General features: G+C 44.9%; 6 protein-coding genes across 6 annotated transcripts; 2 read left to right on the top strand and 4 right to left on the bottom strand.

Moving 5' to 3' along the window:
• The first annotated feature begins 28 nt into the window (after nt 1-28).
• On the top strand, nt 29-5,645 carry LOC139224180 (ABC-type oligopeptide transporter ABCB9-like). The gene is made up of 11 exons (XM_070855980.1): nt 29-704; nt 1,973-2,087; nt 2,403-2,533; nt 2,666-2,871; nt 2,953-3,150; nt 3,253-3,381; nt 3,485-3,673; nt 3,794-3,967; nt 4,189-4,348; nt 4,815-4,951; nt 5,292-5,645. The coding sequence occupies exons 1-11, from the start codon at nt 29-31 to the stop codon at nt 5,610-5,612; spliced, it is 2,436 nt and encodes an 811-aa protein (XP_070712081.1). The 3' UTR covers nt 5,613-5,645.
• Nucleotides 5,646-11,933: 6,288 nt separating this feature from the next.
• LOC139224383 (histone H3) lies at nt 11,934-12,397 on the bottom strand. Its single transcript, XM_070855994.1, has one exon. It carries the CDS (start codon nt 12,370-12,372, stop codon nt 11,962-11,964), a length of 411 nt encoding a protein of 136 aa, XP_070712095.1. The 5' UTR covers nt 12,373-12,397; the 3' UTR covers nt 11,934-11,961.
• Nucleotides 12,398-12,691: 294 nt separating this feature from the next.
• LOC139224527 (histone H2A-like) lies at nt 12,692-13,093 on the top strand. The gene has a single exon (XM_070856004.1). The coding sequence runs from the start codon at nt 12,710-12,712 to the stop codon at nt 13,091-13,093; it is 384 nt and encodes a 127-aa protein (XP_070712105.1). The 5' UTR covers nt 12,692-12,709.
• A 2,070-nt stretch (nt 13,094-15,163) lies between these two features.
• Nucleotides 15,164-15,860, bottom strand: LOC139224270 (histone H1-like). Its single transcript, XM_070855987.1, has one exon. It carries the CDS (start codon nt 15,820-15,822, stop codon nt 15,184-15,186), a length of 639 nt encoding a protein of 212 aa, XP_070712088.1. The 5' UTR covers nt 15,823-15,860; the 3' UTR covers nt 15,164-15,183.
• A 3,053-nt stretch (nt 15,861-18,913) lies between these two features.
• Nucleotides 18,914-19,309, bottom strand: LOC139224688 (histone H2B 3-like). Its single transcript, XM_070856015.1, has one exon. The coding sequence runs from the start codon at nt 19,297-19,299 to the stop codon at nt 18,931-18,933; it is 369 nt and encodes a 122-aa protein (XP_070712116.1). The 5' UTR covers nt 19,300-19,309; the 3' UTR covers nt 18,914-18,930.
• A 1,650-nt stretch (nt 19,310-20,959) lies between these two features.
• LOC139224705 (histone H4) lies at nt 20,960-21,347 on the bottom strand. Its single transcript, XM_070856016.1, has one exon. The coding sequence runs from the start codon at nt 21,324-21,326 to the stop codon at nt 21,015-21,017; it is 312 nt and encodes a 103-aa protein (XP_070712117.1). The 5' UTR covers nt 21,327-21,347; the 3' UTR covers nt 20,960-21,014.
• Between the last annotated feature and the right edge of the window lie 816 nt (nt 21,348-22,163).

Consider the following 22,163-nt stretch of genomic DNA (forward strand, 5'->3'; position numbering starts at 1 on the left):
TCTGTACAACTCTATCGTAATACTCAGCATGGGAATCAAAATAGCGGTGAGCTGCTCTGTGTTGTACAGCCTGCTGGACGTGGCTGTGACAACTGTCCTATACACGCACGGATCACACCTGAGCATATTCTCAAAGGATGCCCTAAACTTTAACATCCTCCAGTCAGTGTTGGACCTGTGGGGCACTGCACTGCTCAGAGCCTCCCTCCTGTTGGGAGCCTCCATCGGGGTGTCATGGAATAGGAAAGACGGTCCACAGAGGGTCACTAAGCTCAACACACTTATTCTCCTCATCTGCCTAATCATCATCACCTTCACCCTGGCCAAGCTACTGATACTGTCTGAGATTTGGCCTCTGACCCACCAACCCTGGGTCCTGAGCCTGATGTGCTGGACTTGTGCCTCCTCTCTGGGTCTTGTGCTGTCATGGAGGCTGCTGGGGATGGAGTCGAACTATGCACGCAGTCACAATTGCAGCAGCAGAGGAGGAGAAGGGGGCTCCGAGGACACTGAAAAGCTGTTGGAGACAGCTGATCAGGAGGAGCAGGAGGCCGGGTGTGAGAGGAGGAAGGTGAAGGAGGAGAGAAGCCAGGAGAAGGACAAGACCAACTCTGGGGCGACACTGGGACGTCTGCTAAGCTACTGCAGAAAGGACGGGGGGCTGCTGTCTGTAGCCATCCTTTTCCTCATCATCTCTGCTGTATGTGAGTTTCCCTGACATAGTAATATAAACCAGTTAAGTCACAATAGCTTAACCTCAATGTTAAAATGAAACATGTTAAAATTAAAAACCACAAATGTCTTTTTTCTCCTTATTTTATACATACATATATATATATATATATATATATATATATATATACACACTACTCACAAAAAGTTAGGGATATTCGACTTTCAGGTGAAATATATGGAAAATGTAAAAAGTGAATGCTACAGTGATATTATATCATGAAAGTAGGACATTTAAGTAGAAGCATGCACTGGTCATTTTATTCATCTTAAACAGTTTATTGAAAGAAAATCTACCAACAGTGGTAGGTATACCACAACAAAACATTTCAGTGTCTCAATAAATTGGGACGTGGCCAAAGGACGTCCACTCCTCTCCTTTCTGTGACTCTTCCAGTCTCTGTATCACTGTTCCAACCTCCTGATGACACTCTGTGACCCTCTAAGCTCAGTGAACACCTCCGTCTGAGGACTTCCTGTTTGAAGCCTCCAGTGTTGAGGTGCTGCTGATCAACTGTTAGGTGTCGTCTTGGTCTCATGATGTCAGAATGTGAACAGCAGGATGAGGAGGACTGTTTAAATACCAATTCTAACTGAAGCAGGAAATGTATTGGTGGATTCATGGATCAAACCTGTTGTGAATGTTGCTGTTAAGCTTCTTGTTAGAGAACAGCAGCTGGTGCAGAAAGTACTGAGACACTGAACAGTTGGACATGTGCATTCAAAGGTTTAGAGAAGGTCACATTAAGTTCACCTGGAAAGGTGAGAATGCATTTTAGGTTCATCCTGAAATTTCACCTGAAAGCCAAATATCCCTAACTTTTAGTGAGTAGTGTTTATATATGCCCAGACATTAATGGACTGTACCGCACCTTATCGAAGACGCAGTGTTTTTCAGGACATATTCCACATTCAAATCAGTGCTCCATAAAGAGTAGACTGAAGGAAAAATGCCTCACCATCTTAACAAGGGCTGCAGCTAATTTTTATTACTGAGTAGTCTGGATGTTAAATTGAGAAAATAATTAGCAGTCTGTGAAATATCTGAAAATAAGAAACATTTCCATCAAAATGATCGCAACTGAGAATGTGGAACCAGAAACTCTCAAAATTACTTACACGGAGAATTATTTTGGAGACATTAACGGTCACGTTTTCACCATGCATGTTGATTTTTTTTGTTGGTAAATCACTTGCAGTAAGACCCAAAAATGTTCCAGTCTCTGTCTTTAACCTGCAGGCGAGGCCTTCATACCTTACTACTGTGGGAAAGCAATAGAGAGCATTGTGGTTCACCAGAGCATGGAGTACTTTGCTAAGCCTGTGATCACACTGTCAGTGCTGGCCTTAATCAGGTGAGTACAGGTGGAGTTATCCTGTGTGCATTTTCAAAATAAAATAACTGGCCAAGTTACAGATCAATGTAAGGTGACAAAGGCATTTGTTTAGAGACTGTTGTACACTAGGTTATATTTATTGTAACAGTGTTTATTATTTTTTGACATTTTGCCATTGTTGAACAGAGCTTGGAGGGATCAGGTAGAAGAGTGTGATAACTTAATGACTTAATGTGTGAAAGCTGCTCGACTAGATTTGAAGCCAAACATCATGAGTCACGTCCCAAACCAGAGAAATGCCAGACTTAAATGACATCTTTACTCTCTCTTTAGTTCACTTGCAATGGGTATACGTGGAGGAGTCTTCACCCTGACGTTTGCAAGATTAAACCTTCGACTCAGGAACCATCTCTTCAGAACTCTGATGAGGCAAGAAATTGCCTTTTTTGATGAAAACCACACAGGTGATGTAGGAAGACTATACATCCATTCACCCCTTTTATCTGGATTATTGATTTCTCCCTCTGTATGTGGGTCTTCTTTGACCAAAGAGCAGTCCTTCTAATGTTATAACATGCCTATATCACACCCTATAGGTGACATTATTTCACGTCTGTCAGCTGACACCACCCAGGTGAGTGACCTCATCTCCCAGAATATCAACATTTTCCTGCGGAGCGTCATCAAGGGCTTTGGATTCTTCGTCTTCATGTTCAGTATGTCCTGGAAGCTCACACTGGTGTCCATCATGGGGTTCCCCTTCATCGCCCTCGTCTCTAAACTTTACGGTGAATACTACAAGGTAAAGAGGCTTTTTGTGTCTGTGTTGATCATTTCATTTGCAGATTACCTTCAGTTAACTTCTTTGCATTTTTCTTTGCAGAAATTGGCCAAAGAGGTGCAAACAACCCTTGCAGAGGCCAATAAAGTGGCAGAAGAAACCATTTCAGCTGTGAGGACAGTACGGAGCTTTGCCAACGAGTGTGGGGAAGTCAACTCCTATTATGCCAAACTTTTGGTCATGTTCCAGCTCAACAAAAAACAAGCACTGGCCTATGCTTGCTACATGTGGTCCAGTTGTGTAGGTATCAGCAGTTGCCACACCGAATGAAGATTTAAAATATGTATTTATTGATAGGTTACAGTTTGGGCATTAATAGGGTGGGGGTGTTTGTTTTTCCAGATCTCAGAGCTTGCTTTAGAGGTTGCAGTCCTCTACTATGGCGGTCACCTAGTAGTGACAAGTCAGATGAGTAGTGGTGCCTTGATATCTTTTTTCATATACGTGCTCGAGCTTGGAGAATGTCTTGAGGTATTTCAGCTGTTTATTACTTTTTTATTATTGCGTTGTGTATGAAAGCATTTAAAGTACATTGATCCATTTACCCAATGTCATGTGTGTATGTATCTTACAGAGTATTGCATCAGTGTACACGGGCCTCATGCAGGGAGTGGGGGCTGCTGAGAAGGTTTTTGAGTACCTGGACAGGGAACCCAAACACCCAGCTGATGGCACAGAGGCTCCAGACACATGCGTTGGTCTAGTTGAATTTAAAGACGTCACTTTTGGCTACCCAACACGCCCTGAGGTTGATATTCTTAAGGTTTGTTTTGAGTTATCTTGCTGCCACAATGTGTTGATAAACCTTAATCCAATATATCAACTTATCAACTTTTTATGATGGCAAATGTGTTCAAATGTCCTTAATCACTGTGTTTTGCAGGATGTGTCATTCACTCTGCGGCCTGGGGAGGTCACCGCCCTTGTGGGGCCTTCAGGGAGTGGAAAGAGCTCCTGTGTGAGTCTGCTGGAAAACTTCTACCTTCCTCAGCACGGCCAAGTGCTGCTGGATGGAAAACCTGTTCACACCTTCCAACATGACTACCTCCACTCCAAGGTCAGTTGACAGAGTTCAACATTTGGGGCAGGCTAGAACATGTCCTTTTATTCTTTATTTGCCTTATTGTCAACAAATCTCAACAAAAGATCAAAATTAACAATGTGTGTACCACCCTGCCCCGTTTGTGGCAGTCAAATCTAAGCTGACTGTACTACACTGTCACTAGGATGCAGGTCTTTCACTCATAACGCCATGCATTTACTGTCTTACTTCTGCAGATAGCTCTTGTGGGCCAAGAGCCTGTGCTGTTTGCGCGGACGGTCAGAGAGAACATCACCTATGGCCTGACTGACATCCCCATGGAGGCTGTGGTGCAGGCTGCCTCCAGGGCTAATGCTCACGAGTTTATCACTGCCCTCCCTAAAGGCTATGAGACAAGTAATTAGTATATGCATCTATTTAAAAGTCACCCATTCATGTATTAGTAATGAAATGGTTGATGAGCTACTGTAGGACACCCAGTCATCAAGATGGAAGCAAACACTAACACATAATTATCAGTGGGCTTGCTAGAGAGAGGTTGATTTATGTTTTTCCAACACCATCATGTGTGGGTGGCATGGTGGTTAGCCTCACAGAAAGAAGGTTAGGATTGGATCCAGCTGATTTTATCTAAGAATATCAGTATCAGGGGCAGCATGGTGGTGCAGTGGTTTGCATTGTTGCCTCACAGGAAGACGGTTTCAGGTTTGAACCTGGGGTCTTTCTGTGTGGAATTTGCATGCTTGCATTGGCCTAAAGGGCAGCTACATATTATCATACATATCATATCATACATACACATATCTGGCCTTCATAAAGATGCAGCCATGAAGCTGAATTATTGCTCCCTGATGTTCCCTAGGTGTCGGAGAAAAAGGTGCCCAGTTGTCAGGTGGGCAGAAACAAAGGGTGGCCATTGCAAGAGCACTCATCCGCAACCCTCTTGTTCTTATCCTAGATGAGGCAACCAGTGCTCTGGACGCAGAGAGTGAGCACATCGTAAGTGCAGCCCTACATTTACTAATGCCTAATGAAATCTGATGTACAGGAGGCAGAAAAAAGAAACACAGTGCTCTAGTAACATGGCCCCGAGATACACGCTACAGTAGTAAACTGTGGCACAGAGTTAAAGCAGCTCACCCCAAATTGTTCTCGAAGCATAGCTTTGGTGTGTGAATGATTAGTTTCCTCCTGATGCCAGGATTGTCCCATCAGTCTCTGAATGGAGTGTGGATGTTGTGATAAATCGCTTTGAGTGGTTGAAAAAGGGCTAACATTAACATGTGTGTTGACTAATCTCTGTGATCATTTTTGTTCATCTCTGTTGTATATACTGCAGGTTCAGCAGGCTCTAAATAACATCATGCAGGAACATACAGTGCTGGTGATTGCCCATCGGCTCAGCACAGTGGAGAAAGCAGACAACATCATTGTAATCGACAAGGGCTGTGTGGCTGAGCAGGGGTGTCACAGTCAGTTGATGGCCAGTGAGGGGCTGTACTATAAACTGGTGCAAAGGCAACTCCTGGGAATAGAGACTGGGATGGAGGTCCTCAACCCATCCAAAGAACTCAGCTGGAAGTCTGATGGTGGAAGGCAGCGGAATAGACGAAGCAACAGCAGCAGTGCCAGTGAGTCTGAGTACAACATGCGCTATTGACAATAAACTGCAATGTGTGGAAACAGGACTAGAGTACTGAATTATGGGATTCAAACCATATTTATTGAAAAAGATATTTTGTGTGGCTGTTCAGTCAAAACTCTCCAATTAAATCCAGGATCTTGATATATTTTAATGTGGAATTTGATCAAGTTGTCATGTAAGAATCAGTTCAGGTTTCTTCTTTTGTCACTTGATGACAAACCGAGTGGCATTATGAAGTTAAAAATATACTGTATGGTTGATTGTATCTAAATAAAGAGAGTTGGAATTGCTACTGGAAATAAAACTTTAATGAATGGTCATTACGATCACTAACTGACCTAGCTTTAAGAATAGGCAATATGTTGCTGTTGATGTACAATGTAAGGTTGTGTTTGATTTTTAAAAATATTTCATAATCACACCACAGACAAATAAATGATTGTTTTACACAAGTCTTCCTCCAGTTTTATTTTGCTATTACATTGATTTTACAGTAGCAGTTGTTGCAATGCTTTATGTTTCTTTTCAAGACTATTCAACGATATAATTTTCACATGACATTTCCACAAATGAGTGCTGTAATGAAGAAAAGAGGTGCTTTTGTCTTTTGAACTGAACTATGCACTACAGAGGTCTACGATGGCCTGTGATGAGGATAAGGCAATCAATGACACTAGAGATGCATCGTTTTCAAATAAGAAGGTACTGTACATTATCCCGCTAATTACACGGCTTTGCACCAAAGAAATCAACGACTTGACGCAAAATACGGACTTAAAAACTTTATTAAATTTTAGTTTAAAATTTTATTGAAAACATTATTTTCTTCCCTCCACTGTTAGAGCGGCTCCCATAGCAACGGTCTGTTATACATGGCAATGGTGTGCTATACAAAAATAACAGACTGTAGAATGCTGTGATTGACCAATCAGAATTGAGTATTCAACAGAGCTGTATAAGAAATTGTATAAATCACTCATAATAACTATAACTGTAAAACATATGTAACTGCAACTGTGTGTGTGTGTGAGAAAACATGTATGTATAAATTATATATATATATGTAGCATCAGGTGAGCTTGACATAGAACACATAAAAGACTGGCAAGGGGTTTGTTCACAGTGACATTTGGTTTCATGTTAGTGTCGAGAATTGTCCAAAAAGAGGAGATCATCACACTGGCTACATTACCTGAACGTGGCAGAAAGAGGAAGCTATTAACGACTGCCACCAGATTTCTGGGTGGTCAATAACCCACAAGTGACTGCAAAAGACCTGCAGCAAGACTTGGTGCAGTAAGCACTGAAATTTCAGTTTCTACAGTCAGATGCATCCTAACTGCTGAAGGCCTCCATGCCCTAACTCCAAGACATACCTCACTACTGACCCAAAAGAATAAGACAAGTCGGCTCCAATATTCTCGAAACCATATAAATAAGCCACAGAAGTTTTGGGATTCTGTTCAGTGGAGCGATGAAACAAAACTGGAACTTTTCGGGTCTATGGATAACTGTGTGCTGTGTAGGAAATTCATTTTGGCCTCTTGTAGCCACAATCTCATTCTTTTGGTCATTAGTCAGACGTCATGACCATATGTGAGGGTTGAAACACAGATCGACTGGTGAATGAAGAGATTTGCCTTCTGACTCTACTCCCTCTTCACCACCAATGGTCTGGTATAGTGCCCGCATTACTGCTGATGCTGCTACAACCTGTCTGTCTATCTCCTGCTCAGTTTTACCCTCACTCCTAAACAAGACCCAGAGATACTTGAACTCCCTCACTTAGGGCAGCAACTCACTCCCAACCCAGAGGGGGCGATCTACTATTTTCGTGCAGAGAACCATCGCCTCCAACGTGGATGTCCTGACTCTCTTCCCCACAGCATGAGAAAGACCAGGCACAAAAATATTGTATTGTATATTGTTTACAAATATCACAAGACCTGTCAACAGAGAGTCACAAAGGCACTGACTACTGCATTCAGTTTTGATGGAGCGTTCTTGTTGAACAGCTGCATTGCAGCTACACCACCCTCACCTCAAGGACTTACCCTTTCCTCAGCTCAACAAAGTAAAACCATTTGTTCTCATTGGATCTGACCATCCTCACTGGCCATACAGCACCTGGATGGGCTATATAAGGGCCTTCAAGGCTGAACATGGCAGCTACACTAGGGCAACAATGGACATAAGCACAAAGGTGGATATTTCACACACACACACACACACAGCCTATTGGCTTTGGACCACTTGGTCTTACTTGACTTACTGTTTTAGACAAACAATCTCTTAATATGTGTTCTTTTTAAAACCAAGCTATACCTTTGTGGAGTTATTTTCTGCTTTTATTCACATTTCAAAAAATTCAAATGCACTTGTGTTTTCTTAATTCATTTTTATGCACGTATCTGAAAAGTTATGTTAATGCACTTAAAATGCAGCTCTGGAGATCTTCTACTTTTTCTACTGTTAACAGTTCTCAATGAAATAAGCTATGTGTTTGTTTGGTGTTGTTCTTATGCACCAAGTGTTGTGAAAACATTAATTTAACTTGGCTTATTGCACATTTCTTGCAATTTGACGTAACTATTTAATTGAAAGGCTGTTTTATGCGTCATTTTAAATTCCATGCACTTAAGTACACTTTACTTAAATAAACTATTTGATCGTTTTTTTCCTGTGGTGTCTCCTTATGCTGTTTCATAGCATGTTTTAGCAAGCTAATAATGTCAACACATCAAAAATGTAAGGGATAATGAACAGCGTGGCTATTATTGAAAAACGAATCCCTGAAAGACCACTCTGCTTCACACTGTGGCCCTGCATCGCCCTGTCGGCGTTCGTATTGCAATAATGACTGGTGCTCACTGGTTAACTCCCAGCATAAAGTCAGTCAGCAAGAGTCCATTGCTAAGGTACAGCTCAATTTGTGGTTGCACTTTCGTTTTAACCTAGTGGAAGATCACGCACATACAGTCATGTCCATAGATATTTGGACATTGACACAATTTTCAGCATTTTGGCTCTGTACACCACCACAATGGAATTGAAATGAAACAATTCACACTTTCAGCTTTAATTTGAGGGTATTTACATCCAAATCAGGTGAACGGTGTAGGAATTACAACACATTTATTATGTGCCCTCCACCAAAAGTAACTGGACAATTGGCTGCTCAGCTGTTCCATGACCAGGTGTGTGTTATTCCCTCATTATGTCATCCACAAGAAGCAGATAAAAGGTCTAGAGTTGACAAATTTGCTGACAAAAGCAGGAGGATGAATTCTGAAGTGTTTCCAGCAATGTTATCTGCTCATATTCAGCCAAATGCTTCAGAACTAGTTGGACGGCGCTTCACGGTGCAGATGGACAATGACCCGAAGCAGACTGCGAAAGCAACCAAACAGTTTTTTAAGGCAAAGAAGTGGAATGTTCTGCAATGGCCAAGTCAATCACCTGATCTGAATCCAATTGAGCGTGCACTTCAAGACAGCTGCAGTAGAGGCCTGGCAGAGCATCACCAGGGACCAAACCCAGCGTCTGGTGACGTCTATGGGTTTGAGACTTCAGGCTGTCATTGACTGCAAAGGATTTGCAACCAAATATTAAAAGTGACAACTTGATTTATGATTATGTTGGTTTGTCCAATTACTTTTGGTCCCTTTAAAAAGGTGGAGGGCACATACAAAATGTGTTGTAATTCCTACATTGTTCACCTGATTTGGATTTCAAATTAAAGCTGAAAGTGTGCACTTAAACCACATCTTGATTGTTTAATTTCAAATCCATTGTGGTGGTGTGCAGAGCTGAAATGCTGAAAAATTAGTCAATGTCCAAATATTTATGGACCTAAGATTCAAGATTCAAGATTCAAGATGCACCTTTATAACAATATAACCCAAAGGGGAAATTCACATATACACACAGCTCCATTCAGAAAAAAATTACAGTGAAAGAAAAAGGAAAATGAAAAAAATTAAGTTAAAAAAATAAAATAAATACCAATATACAAAATATAATGCAAATGTACAAAAAAATACAAAATAAAAGAATGTACAAGAATAAAATATAGTGCAAATTAAAAAATATAGTTCAAATCTTGATGTATGTACACAGGTGAATAGTGGAAATTTACAAAATGAGCTATTGTGGATAAACGGTGACAGTCTCTGCCGTTGGGAGGTGCTGGGTGCTGCGGTGTTGTGCAGTCTGACGGCTGATGGTATGAAGGAGCCACCCAGTCGCTTTGAGGCTCTTGGTTGGAGGAATCTGTGGCTGAACGTGCTCCTGAGTTTCCTCAGCTCGGCGTGGAGGGGATGAGAGGGACTGTCCGTGATCGCCTTCAGCTTTCCTCTCATCCTCTTGTCTGTCACTGCCTCCACGCTGTCCACTTCCATCCCCACCACAGAGCTGGCCTTCCTGACAAGCTCGTTGGGTTTGTTGGTACCACCGCTCCCGATGCCACCCCCCCAGCACACAACGGCAAAGAAGATGACACTGGCCACTACAGACCTGACTGTAAGTAGGCAAGCACAGAAGGTACACAGGCAAAGTGGACATCTTCTTACAGTGCTGTGAATGCCACAGCTACTGATTATTTTTTTCTAACTATTTCAATCACTGATTGCTATTGTGAGAGGATGGAGTGAACATTTCAACAAATATCACAAAAAATGCTTCTAAAATAAGATGCATACCCCACTTTTAACATTAGCTTGTATTCTTTAATCAGAGCCTTTAGACGACAGGAGAAGGTAGTAGGGACACACCATTGCTTTGCCAGACACTTTTGTATCATATCCAAGCTCTCCTATAATGGCTGTTGTCCCAGATTGGAAGCATGTTGTAACTTCTTAGAATACCAACATTTGCAATTTTGCCACACTTGAATGTAATTGTTCTGACACAAGACTCATGATACCTTGAAAAACTTGAACTTGTATGTGCCTACCACTTAGCCCATTGGCTTCTATCCATCACAGGGTGAGTAAAATGTATGACTCTCCAAAAATGTACGTTTATTCTATGGCTACCCAGAAACAATGGGTGGCTCAACTTACCAACCTGCTCAAGTCACACAGTTCTCCCCCTGTTCACTGGGACAGGTTATTAACAGGAGCCCTCAATACTATATCTTATAATTATATATAATATATATATCCGTCAAAGCCTGATTTGCCATCAGAGTAAAATTCTGTACGACTCTTATAATGTTAAGAATTATTGTAAGAATTTGGCAAACGACTCAGCCAGTGCAACTATGGGTGTTTGCTCTATTGATTGCCATGGTCCAGTTTCCCAGTAATTCTAATATTTCCTTCCTGGAGAACGTCATCCGTGATGCCGTCACCTACACCGAGCACGCCAAGAGGAAGACCGTGACCGCCATGGATGTGGTGTACGCCCTCAAGAGGCAGGGCCGAACCCTCTACGGCTTCGGAGGTTAAACCTCATCCTGGTCCGCTGATGCTGAACCTCAAAGGCCCTTTTAAGGGCCACTCACCTCCTCTAAAGTGTCTCTCCTGCTACAACTGATGGAAACTCTGCACATTAAAAGTACTCAGTGAAACTGAAGTGATGCACAGAACAAATGTTGGAACAAGAAAAGAACAGTGGAGGTTAATGGCTCTCTGTCACTGTTCCTGTCACTATTAAACACACACAACACAACTTGAGCTCCCATGTCATGGGAAAATGATAGCAGTCAAGTTTCTCACCATCCAGCTGAGTGGAGGAGAGCTAACAACCTCGTCGTTGTACAACTATTTCAACGTTTACTATGCAGCTGTGCACATTGTGTACGTGCAAGGTAACAGGTAGTGGTGAGAGCTTGTTATCGTGGGAGCAAATGTCTCTCATTCCTCCTATCACATAAATATTACTGTGTTACAGTAGGTTTAGTCTCACTCTCTGTTCTGATTGTCTGACCGTCTTCACAAAGAATAAAACTGAGAAAGGCCTTCTGTATCACAGTCTTTATTTCAGTTCTCACCAATAGAAGAATTCCCTCAACAACCAAAATAATATTGTAACATAAAGAAGTAGAAAAACCAAATATATCAGTCACTGATGAACGTGTGATTTGTTGTTAGTGCATCTGTGGGCCTTTAGGTTGGAGTTGAAATATGAGAAGTATTAACATGGATGTAGTTGATTGTGGAAGACTAGTCAGAAGCTAAGTTTATCCAGCTGAGTAAAGTGTTACTGATGGGTTGGTGACTTGTGCTGGACTGTGAGCAGTAAACGGGTCCCAGAGTGAGTGAAGAGGAGCAGCAGAGGAAGAAGCTCTTGAGCAGAGAGTGAGGAGGCTCTTAAAAGAGCCGTTGTGGTTTGTGGAGCAGCAGCAGCAGCAGCAGAGAGTCTAAGCTCTCTCTCCGCGGATGCGGCGGGCCAGCTGGATGTCCTTGGGCATGATGGTGACCCTCTTGGCGTGGATGGCGCACAGGTTGGTGTCCTCGAAGAGGCCGACCAGGTAAGCCTCGCTGGCCTCCTGCAGAGCCATGACGGCGGAGCTCTGGAAGCGCAGGTCGGTCTTGAAGTCCTGAGCGATCTCACGGACCAGGCGCTGGAAGGGCAGCTTGCGGATGAGCAGCTCGGTGGATTTCTGGTAGCGACGGATCTCTCTCAGAGCCACGGTACCGGGCCTGTAACGGTGGGGCTTCTTGACGCCGCCGGTGGCCGGGGCGCTCTTGCGGGCGGCCTTGGTGGCCAGCTGCTTCCTGGGGGCTTTGCCTCCGGTGGACTTGCGAGCGGTCTGCTTGGTTCTTGCCATTATTTGTGTGCTTCGTCTCAGTCAGAGGAGCAGAAGGAGAAGGAGAAGAAGAAGAGTGCGGCCCAGAGAGGAGACTCGCTGCTCTTAAGCTGTGAAACGGTGACGCTGCTCCAGAGCTCCGGCTCCTGATTGGTGAGGGGCTCCTCCTGGAGCTCAGCACCGCCCTGAGGAGGGAGACACCGCCCGGATGCCCGCTGCTCATTGGACAGAAAGTCTTTGAAAGAGTCCGCCAAAAGTGTCCCGGGAGGCCGCCCTCCTTGGGGCGGGCATATAACGAAGGGCTGTGTGTGCCGGGGCCACAGTTTCTGTGAGTCCCGACTCTAGAAAGCAGTGAATCATGAGTGGACGCGGTAAAACCGGCGGAAAAGCCCGAGCAAAGGCAAAGACCCGCTCCTCCCGTGCCGGGCTCCAGTTCCCAGTCGGCCGCGTTCACAGGCTGCTGCGCAAAGGCAACTATGCGGAGCGTGTGGGTGCCGGAGCCCCCGTCTACCTGGCGGCTGTGCTGGAGTACCTGACCGCTGAGATCCTGGAGCTGGCTGGAAACGCCGCCCGCGACAACAAGAAGACCCGGATCATCCCCCGTCACCTGCAGCTGGCCGTCCGCAACGACGAGGAGCTCAACAAGCTGCTGGGCGGAGTGACCATCGCTCAGGGCGGCGTGCTGCCCAACATCCAGGCGGTCCTGCTGCCCAAGAAGACCGAGAAGCCCGCCAAGAAGTAAGCAGGTGGACCCGGACTCAGACCCAGACCCGGATCTGGACCCACACAACGGCTCTTTTAAGAGCCACACACACCTCTCACCAAAGAGCCTCTCCTGCAGCAGCCTCCACATTATTACTTTACAGCCACCTGCACTCAATCAATCAATGAATCAATGTTAAACAGGAGCCCAAATCCTAATGTCTTCCTACTTGTGCAGCCTACAAGTGAAACAGTCTGAGGTGGAACATCATCTTTGTGTCCAGCTTCAACACACATTATTGTGGCAAAGTGCAGGATGTCCACATGAACCACTGACACAAGTGGCATCAGTCCTGTTTGAACTCAAAGTCTTCAAATGTCCCTCTCAGTATAAACTCTGCAGTATTCAGCACTCTGTCCTCTGGATCAGACATCACACTGAGTCTCTCATCTGGTAAACGAGGACAAAGTGGATAACTGTTGAGCACTGGTGTAGAAAACTAAAGTTAAGCAGCAGGAGAGGAAAACAATTCATGAGTTTGTTGTTTGTGAGCAGGTTGGACAGTGACAGATATAGTGACACTGACTATCATCAGGGACTCTTCAGCAAACTCATACAAACGTTTCCCTGTTAGTTGGATCCTCTACACTTCTTTTTGGAGAATCCTGCCAAAGGCACAAGGTCCACAGTTTCCAGGCTATTTAGTTTAGCGGCCTCGTCCGCCATGACGGTCACTAACAATACAGAGGTGACAGAATGAGAAGGAGCACGTGCTGGACCCTCAGTGCTGGATGCTGAGGAACTTTTACAGTGTTTCACAACTCTCACCTCTTTCTAGGAGTCATAAAGGTTATTATTCTGCTGCTTCCCTGCAGGCTACACAAGCGTTAGCAACAACGCTCAGCACAGGTATGTTGTCAACATTTGAAGACATAGTGATTGGTGTAAGATCAGAAGAGGCCGTCCCATAGTATGTCTTCATTGTTCAGAGAGACACGAGCATCTGCTGTATAGCATCTGCATGATGTGTGCCGACTAAAAGAAGCACAAGCTCACTCTGAGTGTACATGTTGTTGTATATATTGTATTATTATTTATTATTATTATCATTATTATTATAATTTATATAATACATCTCCTCACTCTGAGTGTACATGTTGTTATATATTATTGTTGGTAGTAGTAGTAGTATTATTGGTATTATATAGTACAGTGCCTTACTATGATTGTGCATGTTGTTATATATTTTTATTAGTAGTGGTACTATTGTTATTATTGTTATTATTATTATTCTAAGACTCTGGACTCACCTGGTGCAGTAATTTACCTCTGTGTAATAATTTGTAATAATAATTTTTATACATTTTTTTTTTTATTCATACTTTAATATATTTATATTTTACTTGTGTTTGAAGTTTATTCTTATTCTTTTGGAGCTGTGTGTAACAAAAAGCAATTATTAAAGTGATTCTGATTCTGATTGTCCTCTATGTTGTGTTGTGCTGCTGCACTTGATGACTTGATCCCATCCTGTATTCTACTGGCCCATGTTGTACACTGAGAAGATGTTCCACTGGTGTAGTGTTTAATGTTTCTTCTTCATGGAGGCCAAAAGCAGCAGTCCACTGAGTGTGGTGCTGTTAATCACAGCAGTGACTTGAGCTCCTGTTTTTCTTCTCTTGTTGTTTGATGAGTTTCTCCTTGTGCTGCTGTGACAAGTGTATTAGTGAGCTGAGGCTGAATAGAAGGTGATTTTACCTTGTGGTTGTGCCAGCGAGGAGTGTGTGAGAAGAAAGAGCAAAGAAATAAAGGCAAGAAGATGATGAGAAAGTCCTGAAATGTTCCAGTGTGACAAAGAGTGAAACGATGAGTGAGTGAGTGTGAAATGAAGCATAAATGAGAAGTAGATTGAAGATCCAGCTGTGAGCAGAAAGAAGCTGTAAAAGCCTGTATTTGTCTGAATGTATCAGCCCCCCCCCTCACTGTAACAGTGCTGATATGATGATGATGGTGGTGATGTGTGACATTAGTGAGAGGAAGAAGCAGCAGCAGGAAGAGGCTCTCTGAGGATGGTGGTGGCTCTTAAAAGAGCCTTTTGAGGATGTTTAGTTGAGCAGAGTGATGACAGCTCACTTCTTCTTGGCTGCTGCTGCCTTCTTGACTTTGGGCTTGGCCACCTTCTTAGCGGGAGACTTCTTGGCTGCAGGGGCCTTTTTCACCACCTTCTTGGGACTCTTGGCAGCTTTCTTGGGGCTCTTGGCGACTTTCTTGGTGGCCTTGGCGACTTTCTTGGGGCTCTTGGCGACTTTCTTGGCCGCCGCCGCCGCGGGCTTCTTGACCTTCTTGGGGGACTTCTTGGCGGCTGCTGCCGGCTTCTTGGCCGCTGCGGGTTTCTTGGCTGCGGGCTTCTTGGCTTTGGGAGCGGCTTTCTTGGCCGGCTTCTTGGGCTTGGGTTCGGCCTTCTTGTTCATCTTGAAGGATCCGGAGGCCCCGGTCCCCTTGGTCTGGAGCAGGGCGCCCTTGGCCACCAGGCTCTTGATGGCGGTTTTGACGCGGGCCTTGTTCTTGTCCACATCGTAGCCTCCGGCGGCCAGAGCCTTCTTGACGGCGGCCGCGGACACGCCGCTCCGCTCCTTGGAGGCGGACACCGCTTTCAGGATGAGCTCGCTGACGCTGGGGCCGGCGGGCTTCTTGGGCTTGGAGACCTTCTTCTTGGCCGCTTTAGCCGGGGCGGCGGCCGGAGCCGGAGCTGGAGCCACTTCTGCCATTGTTCAATCGACGCTCGCTTCGCACACGGACCGGTCGGAGTGTGTGACTGGAGTGTTGGAGAGTCCGGAGCAGGAGGCGGAACTTAAACACACCATGAGAACCGTGGAGAGTCAGCCCAGCCCGCGGCTCCTCTGAGCAGTCTGAACGCCGCCACTTGTGTTTTCTCTTCCCCGATCAAAGGCTCCAACTAACTGTGGGACAAGTGCTGGAGGCTGACAGAGAAGGAGCCCACAGCGGACCACTGTCTCTCCGTGTTGAGCTCACGCACAGCTCCGGAGCTCTCTGCATTTACTGCGGGGAGCCTCCAAACCTCACCTGCTCCCCGTCGTGGCCGGCACCGCTCCGCAGCTTTTCCCTCTCCTTTCTCTGCTAAAACACTGTCAAATGCACCGGAGCTCCTCCAAAGGTGGTCTAGCAGCTGGCCCACATGTTTGTTCAGGGACTCCGAGTAGAAACAAGCGCCTGCTGATGGTCACTGTGTGATAAACTACACTTATTCTGGGAGCAGCAAACACAGTGAGGATGAACGAGGCTCATGGTGACCTTGAGCCAGACTTCCTGTCAGAGCTGCTCACCGTGGCTGTCCACATTTCTGCTGCTCAGGACACTTTGACATGAGGAAAGTGCTCCGCTCATCTGTGCGCTCGCTGCCACTTGTTTGTGTCACACTTTGTAATTACAGTCAGTGTTGATGAGCAAACACACTGAGCAGTAGATGACAGCAGCTGTCTGTGGCAGCCTAGTAGATGCTTTGTGTTCTGCAGTGCTCACAGTGAGGATCTGGACTTGAGAGATCTCAGAGTAACGCAGCACTTCAGATCCTACAGAGCTCAGATCAACTATCTGGCTTTGTTCTGACAGCTTTGTGGAAGCAGTGGGATCAAAAAGGACCTCCAGCTCCTGATGGAGCTGATCATGAAAACCACTCTCAAATGGAGCTGAAAGGATTCAGTGTTTAGTATTTTGGGGGCAGCAGCTGATGATGAGCTGGAATGGTTCTTCTTGTTTAGGGGGCATCTTCTCCTCTAATAACAAATACCAATCAATCAGATGATACCAAATCAATAACAAACTGGACTGGTCACACAACACAGATGTCCTGTCCAAGAAGGGCCAAAGTGGTCTCCACCTGCTGAGCAGACTGAGGTCCTTTGGAGCGTGCAGGACTCTGCTCCAGACCTTTGATGACTCTGGTGGCGTCTTCAGTCTTCTATGCAGCGGTCTGCTGGGGAGGAGGGAGCAGGGAGAGGGACAGGAAGAGACTGAACGGACCGGTCAGGAGGGCCGCTTCTGTCCAGAGGAGGAGGTTAATGAAACTCCAATCCATCGTGGACGACCCCTCTCACCCTCTGCATGAGACTGTGGGGGCCCTCAGCAGCTCCTTCAGCAGCAGGCGGAGGCCCCCACCCTGCAAGAAGGAGGAGCAGGTCATTCCTCCCATCAGCCATCAGACTCTTTAACAGCAGCATCACTGGCTGATGTTAATGTGCAATAATCACTTATTTATTTTCAACTCTCCTCATGTTACTCATGTTATTAATTGTATTATTGTCTTATTTTTGTCTTGTTTTCATACTATTGCTTATTTTTTCTATTTATGCCTATCTTGCCCCTGCCCCATTTTTACATCTTTCACATCTTTCCATTTTTCACATCTCTAAAATACTAAAAATAATCTAATAACAATGCTTTAATTTGTCACATGCCCTTCAGGAGGCCATATTGAAACCCTTTTTTGCAGACTTTCAAAGGAAAAAGCTTTGCCATTTTGTTCCACAAAAAGGGTTTGAAAACATAATTTCCTGGCCCCTTTCCATCTGGAAAAAAATTTATTCGCACTAATAGGTGAGTAAACCTTAATGTTTGATAGTTTAATGTAAATTATTTGCTAATTAAATAATGGAAACTTGTTAAAATGCAACTCTTGCCCTGAGGCAACAGTGAACCATTATGGAATCACCATGGCAGCATGAAATGTTGGTAGTGTGTGTTGAAGGTTATATATGATCAAAAGCATACCATTCATCATCATTTTCTTTTTTTATCTTTACAATTTAGCAAAGATAAATTTGATGTTGGTTGCAGTAAAGTAAAGTTCAGACTGTCTGTGAAGATTCAGTCGTACAGGTCATAGTTATTCCTGAGGAGTTGAGCAAAAGTCAACTGGACTTGTTGAAGGTACTTGAAGACGTTTCTCCTCCCATCCACTATACTCTGTAGGCCAGAGTCTACTATTACAGTGACCATTGGCCTCATAGGGTGGAGAAAAGGACTGGTGCAAATACCCTGGATGTAAGGATATAGTGGAAGTGCAGTGCACAAAGTGTGTCACCTACCTGTGCTTCACTCCTGAAAACACACAGTGAAAAAAACTGCTTCATGGAGTTCTATAAGGACAGAACAGCAACACCACAAATTATAGCAACGCATGTCAGGTAAGACACAGGAGACTGACAGGAAACATGCACTGAAATGAAGCAGTGATGATCAAACACTGGAATTTGACACCAGTTTCTTGTTTTGCAAATGTTTATGATCTTTGTTTGCATAAGTAGTTCATGTAAAGTTCAAAGAATTATGCTTGGACAGTGCTTCTTTTCCTTTTAATGTGAAATGTTATCTGGAATACAGACCTGATGAGATAATCAAAGACAGGTTGGATATACAACCTCTCCAAATGAACCCAGTATAAATGAATGTCCCATTGTTGGCTCATACTGCCCTCTGCTGGCTAAACATGGACACAGGATGCATATATGGAAAATAGAAACAGGGAAAGGTTCTACAGTCTTTGGCGCTTTTTGTTTGGTTTATTGGAGAAGGAGTGAGTTTGTGGTGGCGGAAAGAAGCTTCAGGCTAAGAGGGCTTATCATTTATGTCGTGAAAAATATGGTTTTAGGAGGCGACTGTCCACTCAGTGTACTTTTTTAGCACATGGAGACGGAGGAGCTTCCACACCTGCTTCTGTTTGTGGAGCATAGAAACAGCAGTCAGAGTGAAAGACTAGAAAGGAGATGGAGGAGGGAGAGAGGAAGGTAGTTTGTGGTCTTCACTTGAAGTGGGTGGCTCTTAAAAGAGCCGTTGGGTTGGAGGAGCAGCTGAGCTGCTTACTTGGAGCTGGTGTACTTGGTGACAGCCTTGGTGCCCTCGGACACGGCGTGCTTGGCCAGCTCACCGGGCAGCAGCAGGCGGACGGCGGTCTGGATCTCCCTGGAGGTGATGGTGGAGCGCTTGTTGTAGTGAGCCAGACGGGAGGCCTCACCGGCGATGCGCTCAAAGATGTCGCTGACAAACGAGTTCATGATCAGCATGGCCTTGGACGAGATGCCGGTGTCGGGGTGGACCTGCTTGAGGACCTTGTACACGTAGATGGCGTAGCTCTCCTTCCTGGTCTTCCTCTTCTTCTTGCCGGTCTTGGTGGCCTTAGACACGGCCTTCTTGGAGCCCTTCTTGGGAGCTTTCACGGCGTCTGGCATGTTGACTACAGAGCAGTTTTGCTGACAACTATGAAGTTTACAGCGTCGAGCCGCCTCCTTTGTTTGCGCTCCATGCAAATGAGGTGAGCTGTTGCTCGCACAGGATTGGTCAGAGTGCTGTGCTCAGAGAGAGCACGCGCCATCATCAAGCAGCTGGTCCTGTGAACACAGAGACAGACTGGGAGAAGAGCAGAGAGACACAAGATGACATCACTACAATCAATATGTGTTACAGGCTCCGTGTTTCATCTGTTCTCTCAGTCATTTCACTCAACCTGAAAACACACAGGAGGCTGAAAAATGGGTCAGAGTTTCTGTTTTTGTCGTCACCAAAACCACCTGGAAAATAACACTTTTCATGATCAAGGAAAACGAAAAAGCAAACAAACGGATGTAGTTTGTGTTTTTCAGATGTTTCCAGGTTGGCTGATTTCTGACTGTGGGCACGTGGTGACCTAGCAGCCATGTGACTGATGTGAGTTCAGGTTGTGACAGATATGAACCTTTCCTGTGTGGAGGAGCAGAGGACAGACAGACGGCCTGTAGCCTGCATCATGACCTACAGACGCTGTTGGGGGAACAGTGGTCAGGTATTAAAGTAGCTACCAGCACCTCACTGCCCCTCGTGATTAAAAGAAAACCCTTCCACCCAGGTTATGGGCCACATGAAAAACAAAGTAGAGCTTTTCCTTCACATTCTGAGATCAGTACTGAGCCCCACAGTACTTCTAGTGAGAGAAAGACAAAAGAAGTCACAGTAGTCATATTTTCTATCAAGCTACACAAACCATGAATCAATGTGTGGATGAGAGGCTCGTGCTCCTGACCACTAGCTCACCTTGAGCCGGCTAACATTACAGCTCAGGTGAGGGGGACACTGTTACTCTGTACTTAATGTTTAACTTCATTATCTATTTTTATGTCACTTCTCTTGTCTTTTTAGACACAAATGTTTCATCATTTGACAAATCTTTGTTAATCATTTTCTATATTTATGTCTTTTGATTTTAAAAATCACTGGTGATTGTTTTATACACGTGCTGTGTATGTGTGTATATTTGTGAAATGTAATGCATCAGTTGATATTTTGGAATGAGGTGAGTGAAACATCAGCAGGTGGAGGTATGTACTTAACATTTAAATTAGTTTTCACTATCTTTCTGTGAAGGACAAACACAGCCCTGGGTGTGTTGTCAGCACTGATGTTGGTTTGGCAACTAGCTAGAGGCTGCAGGGAAAACTAAGCAACAAATCTGTGCATAAAAGAGTGAGTACAGCTGTTTTTACTCACTGAGTGAGCAACCAAAACAGTTTGCAGGAGCAAAATTAGAAATGCTCACAATCCAGCATAGTTTCTTTTTCAGCTGGTCTTTAATAGTAGTTTGTGATTTAATTTTGCTGACAGCAGGAACCTCCAGTCTGAAGCCAGAGGACCTTCAATAGTGTCACTAAACCAGAGCAAAGCTCCACAACATGAACACTTGATTATTGACGGAGCTGAACACACAGCAGCAGATGTGTGTGTTGTGTTTAGATAGAGGGATAGAATTAGTAGTTATTGTTATTTTCTTGTTCTGTGCATCACGTTCTGTGTTTCACTGAGTGCTTTTAATGTGCAGAGTTTCCATCAGTTGTAGCAGGAGAGACACTTTAGAGGAGGTGAGTGGCCCTTAAAAGGGCCTTTGTGGTTCAACATCAGCGGACCAGGATGAGGTTTAACCTCCGAAGCCGTAGAGGGTTCGGCCCTGCCTCTTGAGGGCGTACACCACATCCATGGCGGTCACGGTCTTCCTCTTGGCGTGCTCGGTGTAGGTGACGGCATCCCGGATGACGTTCTCCAGGAAGACCTTGAGCACACCGCGGGTCTCCTCGTAGATCAGACCGGAGATCCGCTTGACTCCGCCGCGGCGAGCCAGACGGCGGATAGCGGGCTTGGTGATCCCCTGGATGTTATCACGGAGGACTTTACGGTGCCGCTTGGCGCCTCCTTTACCGAGTCCTTTTCCTCCTTTGCCTCTTCCGCTCATTTCTGCGTCTCTTCTCTCTGCGGTGACTACAAACAGTCTGCTGTCGGACGGCTCACCGGCGGTGCTTGTATGGTGACTGCGGACGTGATAGAGGACACCTTCTCTGGGCGGAGCCAACCTCAGCGGCCCCTCGTCCTTCTGCACTTTGAGCAGCTCCGAGTCAAAAGTCTTCCTCTGGTTTGTCTCTCTTTGAAACGGTTTCCTACATTTTGTGACAAGAAGAAAGACAGAAAACACAGAAGCAGCAGTGAATCAGCTGGAAGCTGCATCAAGTCACACACATCTGCAGCATCAGCACCTTTTCATCACTGATGTTTCTCAGATCGATGTCAGTTTGTTCATGTTAACAATGAGTCCTCTGTCCACACTAAAGTCAGACATGGAGTTCCACAAGGTTCAGTGCTTGGACTGATACTATTTACATTGCTATGCTTCCTCTGGGTAATATTATCCATTAATTTCCACTGTTATGCAGATGATGCCCAATTATACTTATCAATAAAGCCTGATGAATCCAATCAGTTAACTAAACTTCAGTCTGCATTAAGGACATAAAGTCCTGATGAAGTTTGGGCATCTCTGCTAAAACTGCTGCCCCCGCGACCCGACCCCGGATAAGCGGTTGAAAATGGATGGATGGATGGATGGTCCTGGATGAGCAGCAACTTTCTGCTGCTAAACTCAGACTAAACTGAAGTTATTCTGCTCGGCCCCAAACACCTCAGAGACACCTTTTCTAACAATATAGCTACTCTGGATGGCATTCCTCTGGCCTCCAGCTCCACTGTACAGAATCTGGGAGTTATTTTTGGAGAATTTGTCCTTTAACTCCCACAT

This window comes from Pempheris klunzingeri, chromosome 3 (assembly GCF_042242105.1).
Source record: "Pempheris klunzingeri isolate RE-2024b chromosome 3, fPemKlu1.hap1, whole genome shotgun sequence".
NCBI lineage: Eukaryota > Metazoa > Chordata > Actinopteri > Acropomatiformes > Pempheridae > Pempheris > Pempheris klunzingeri.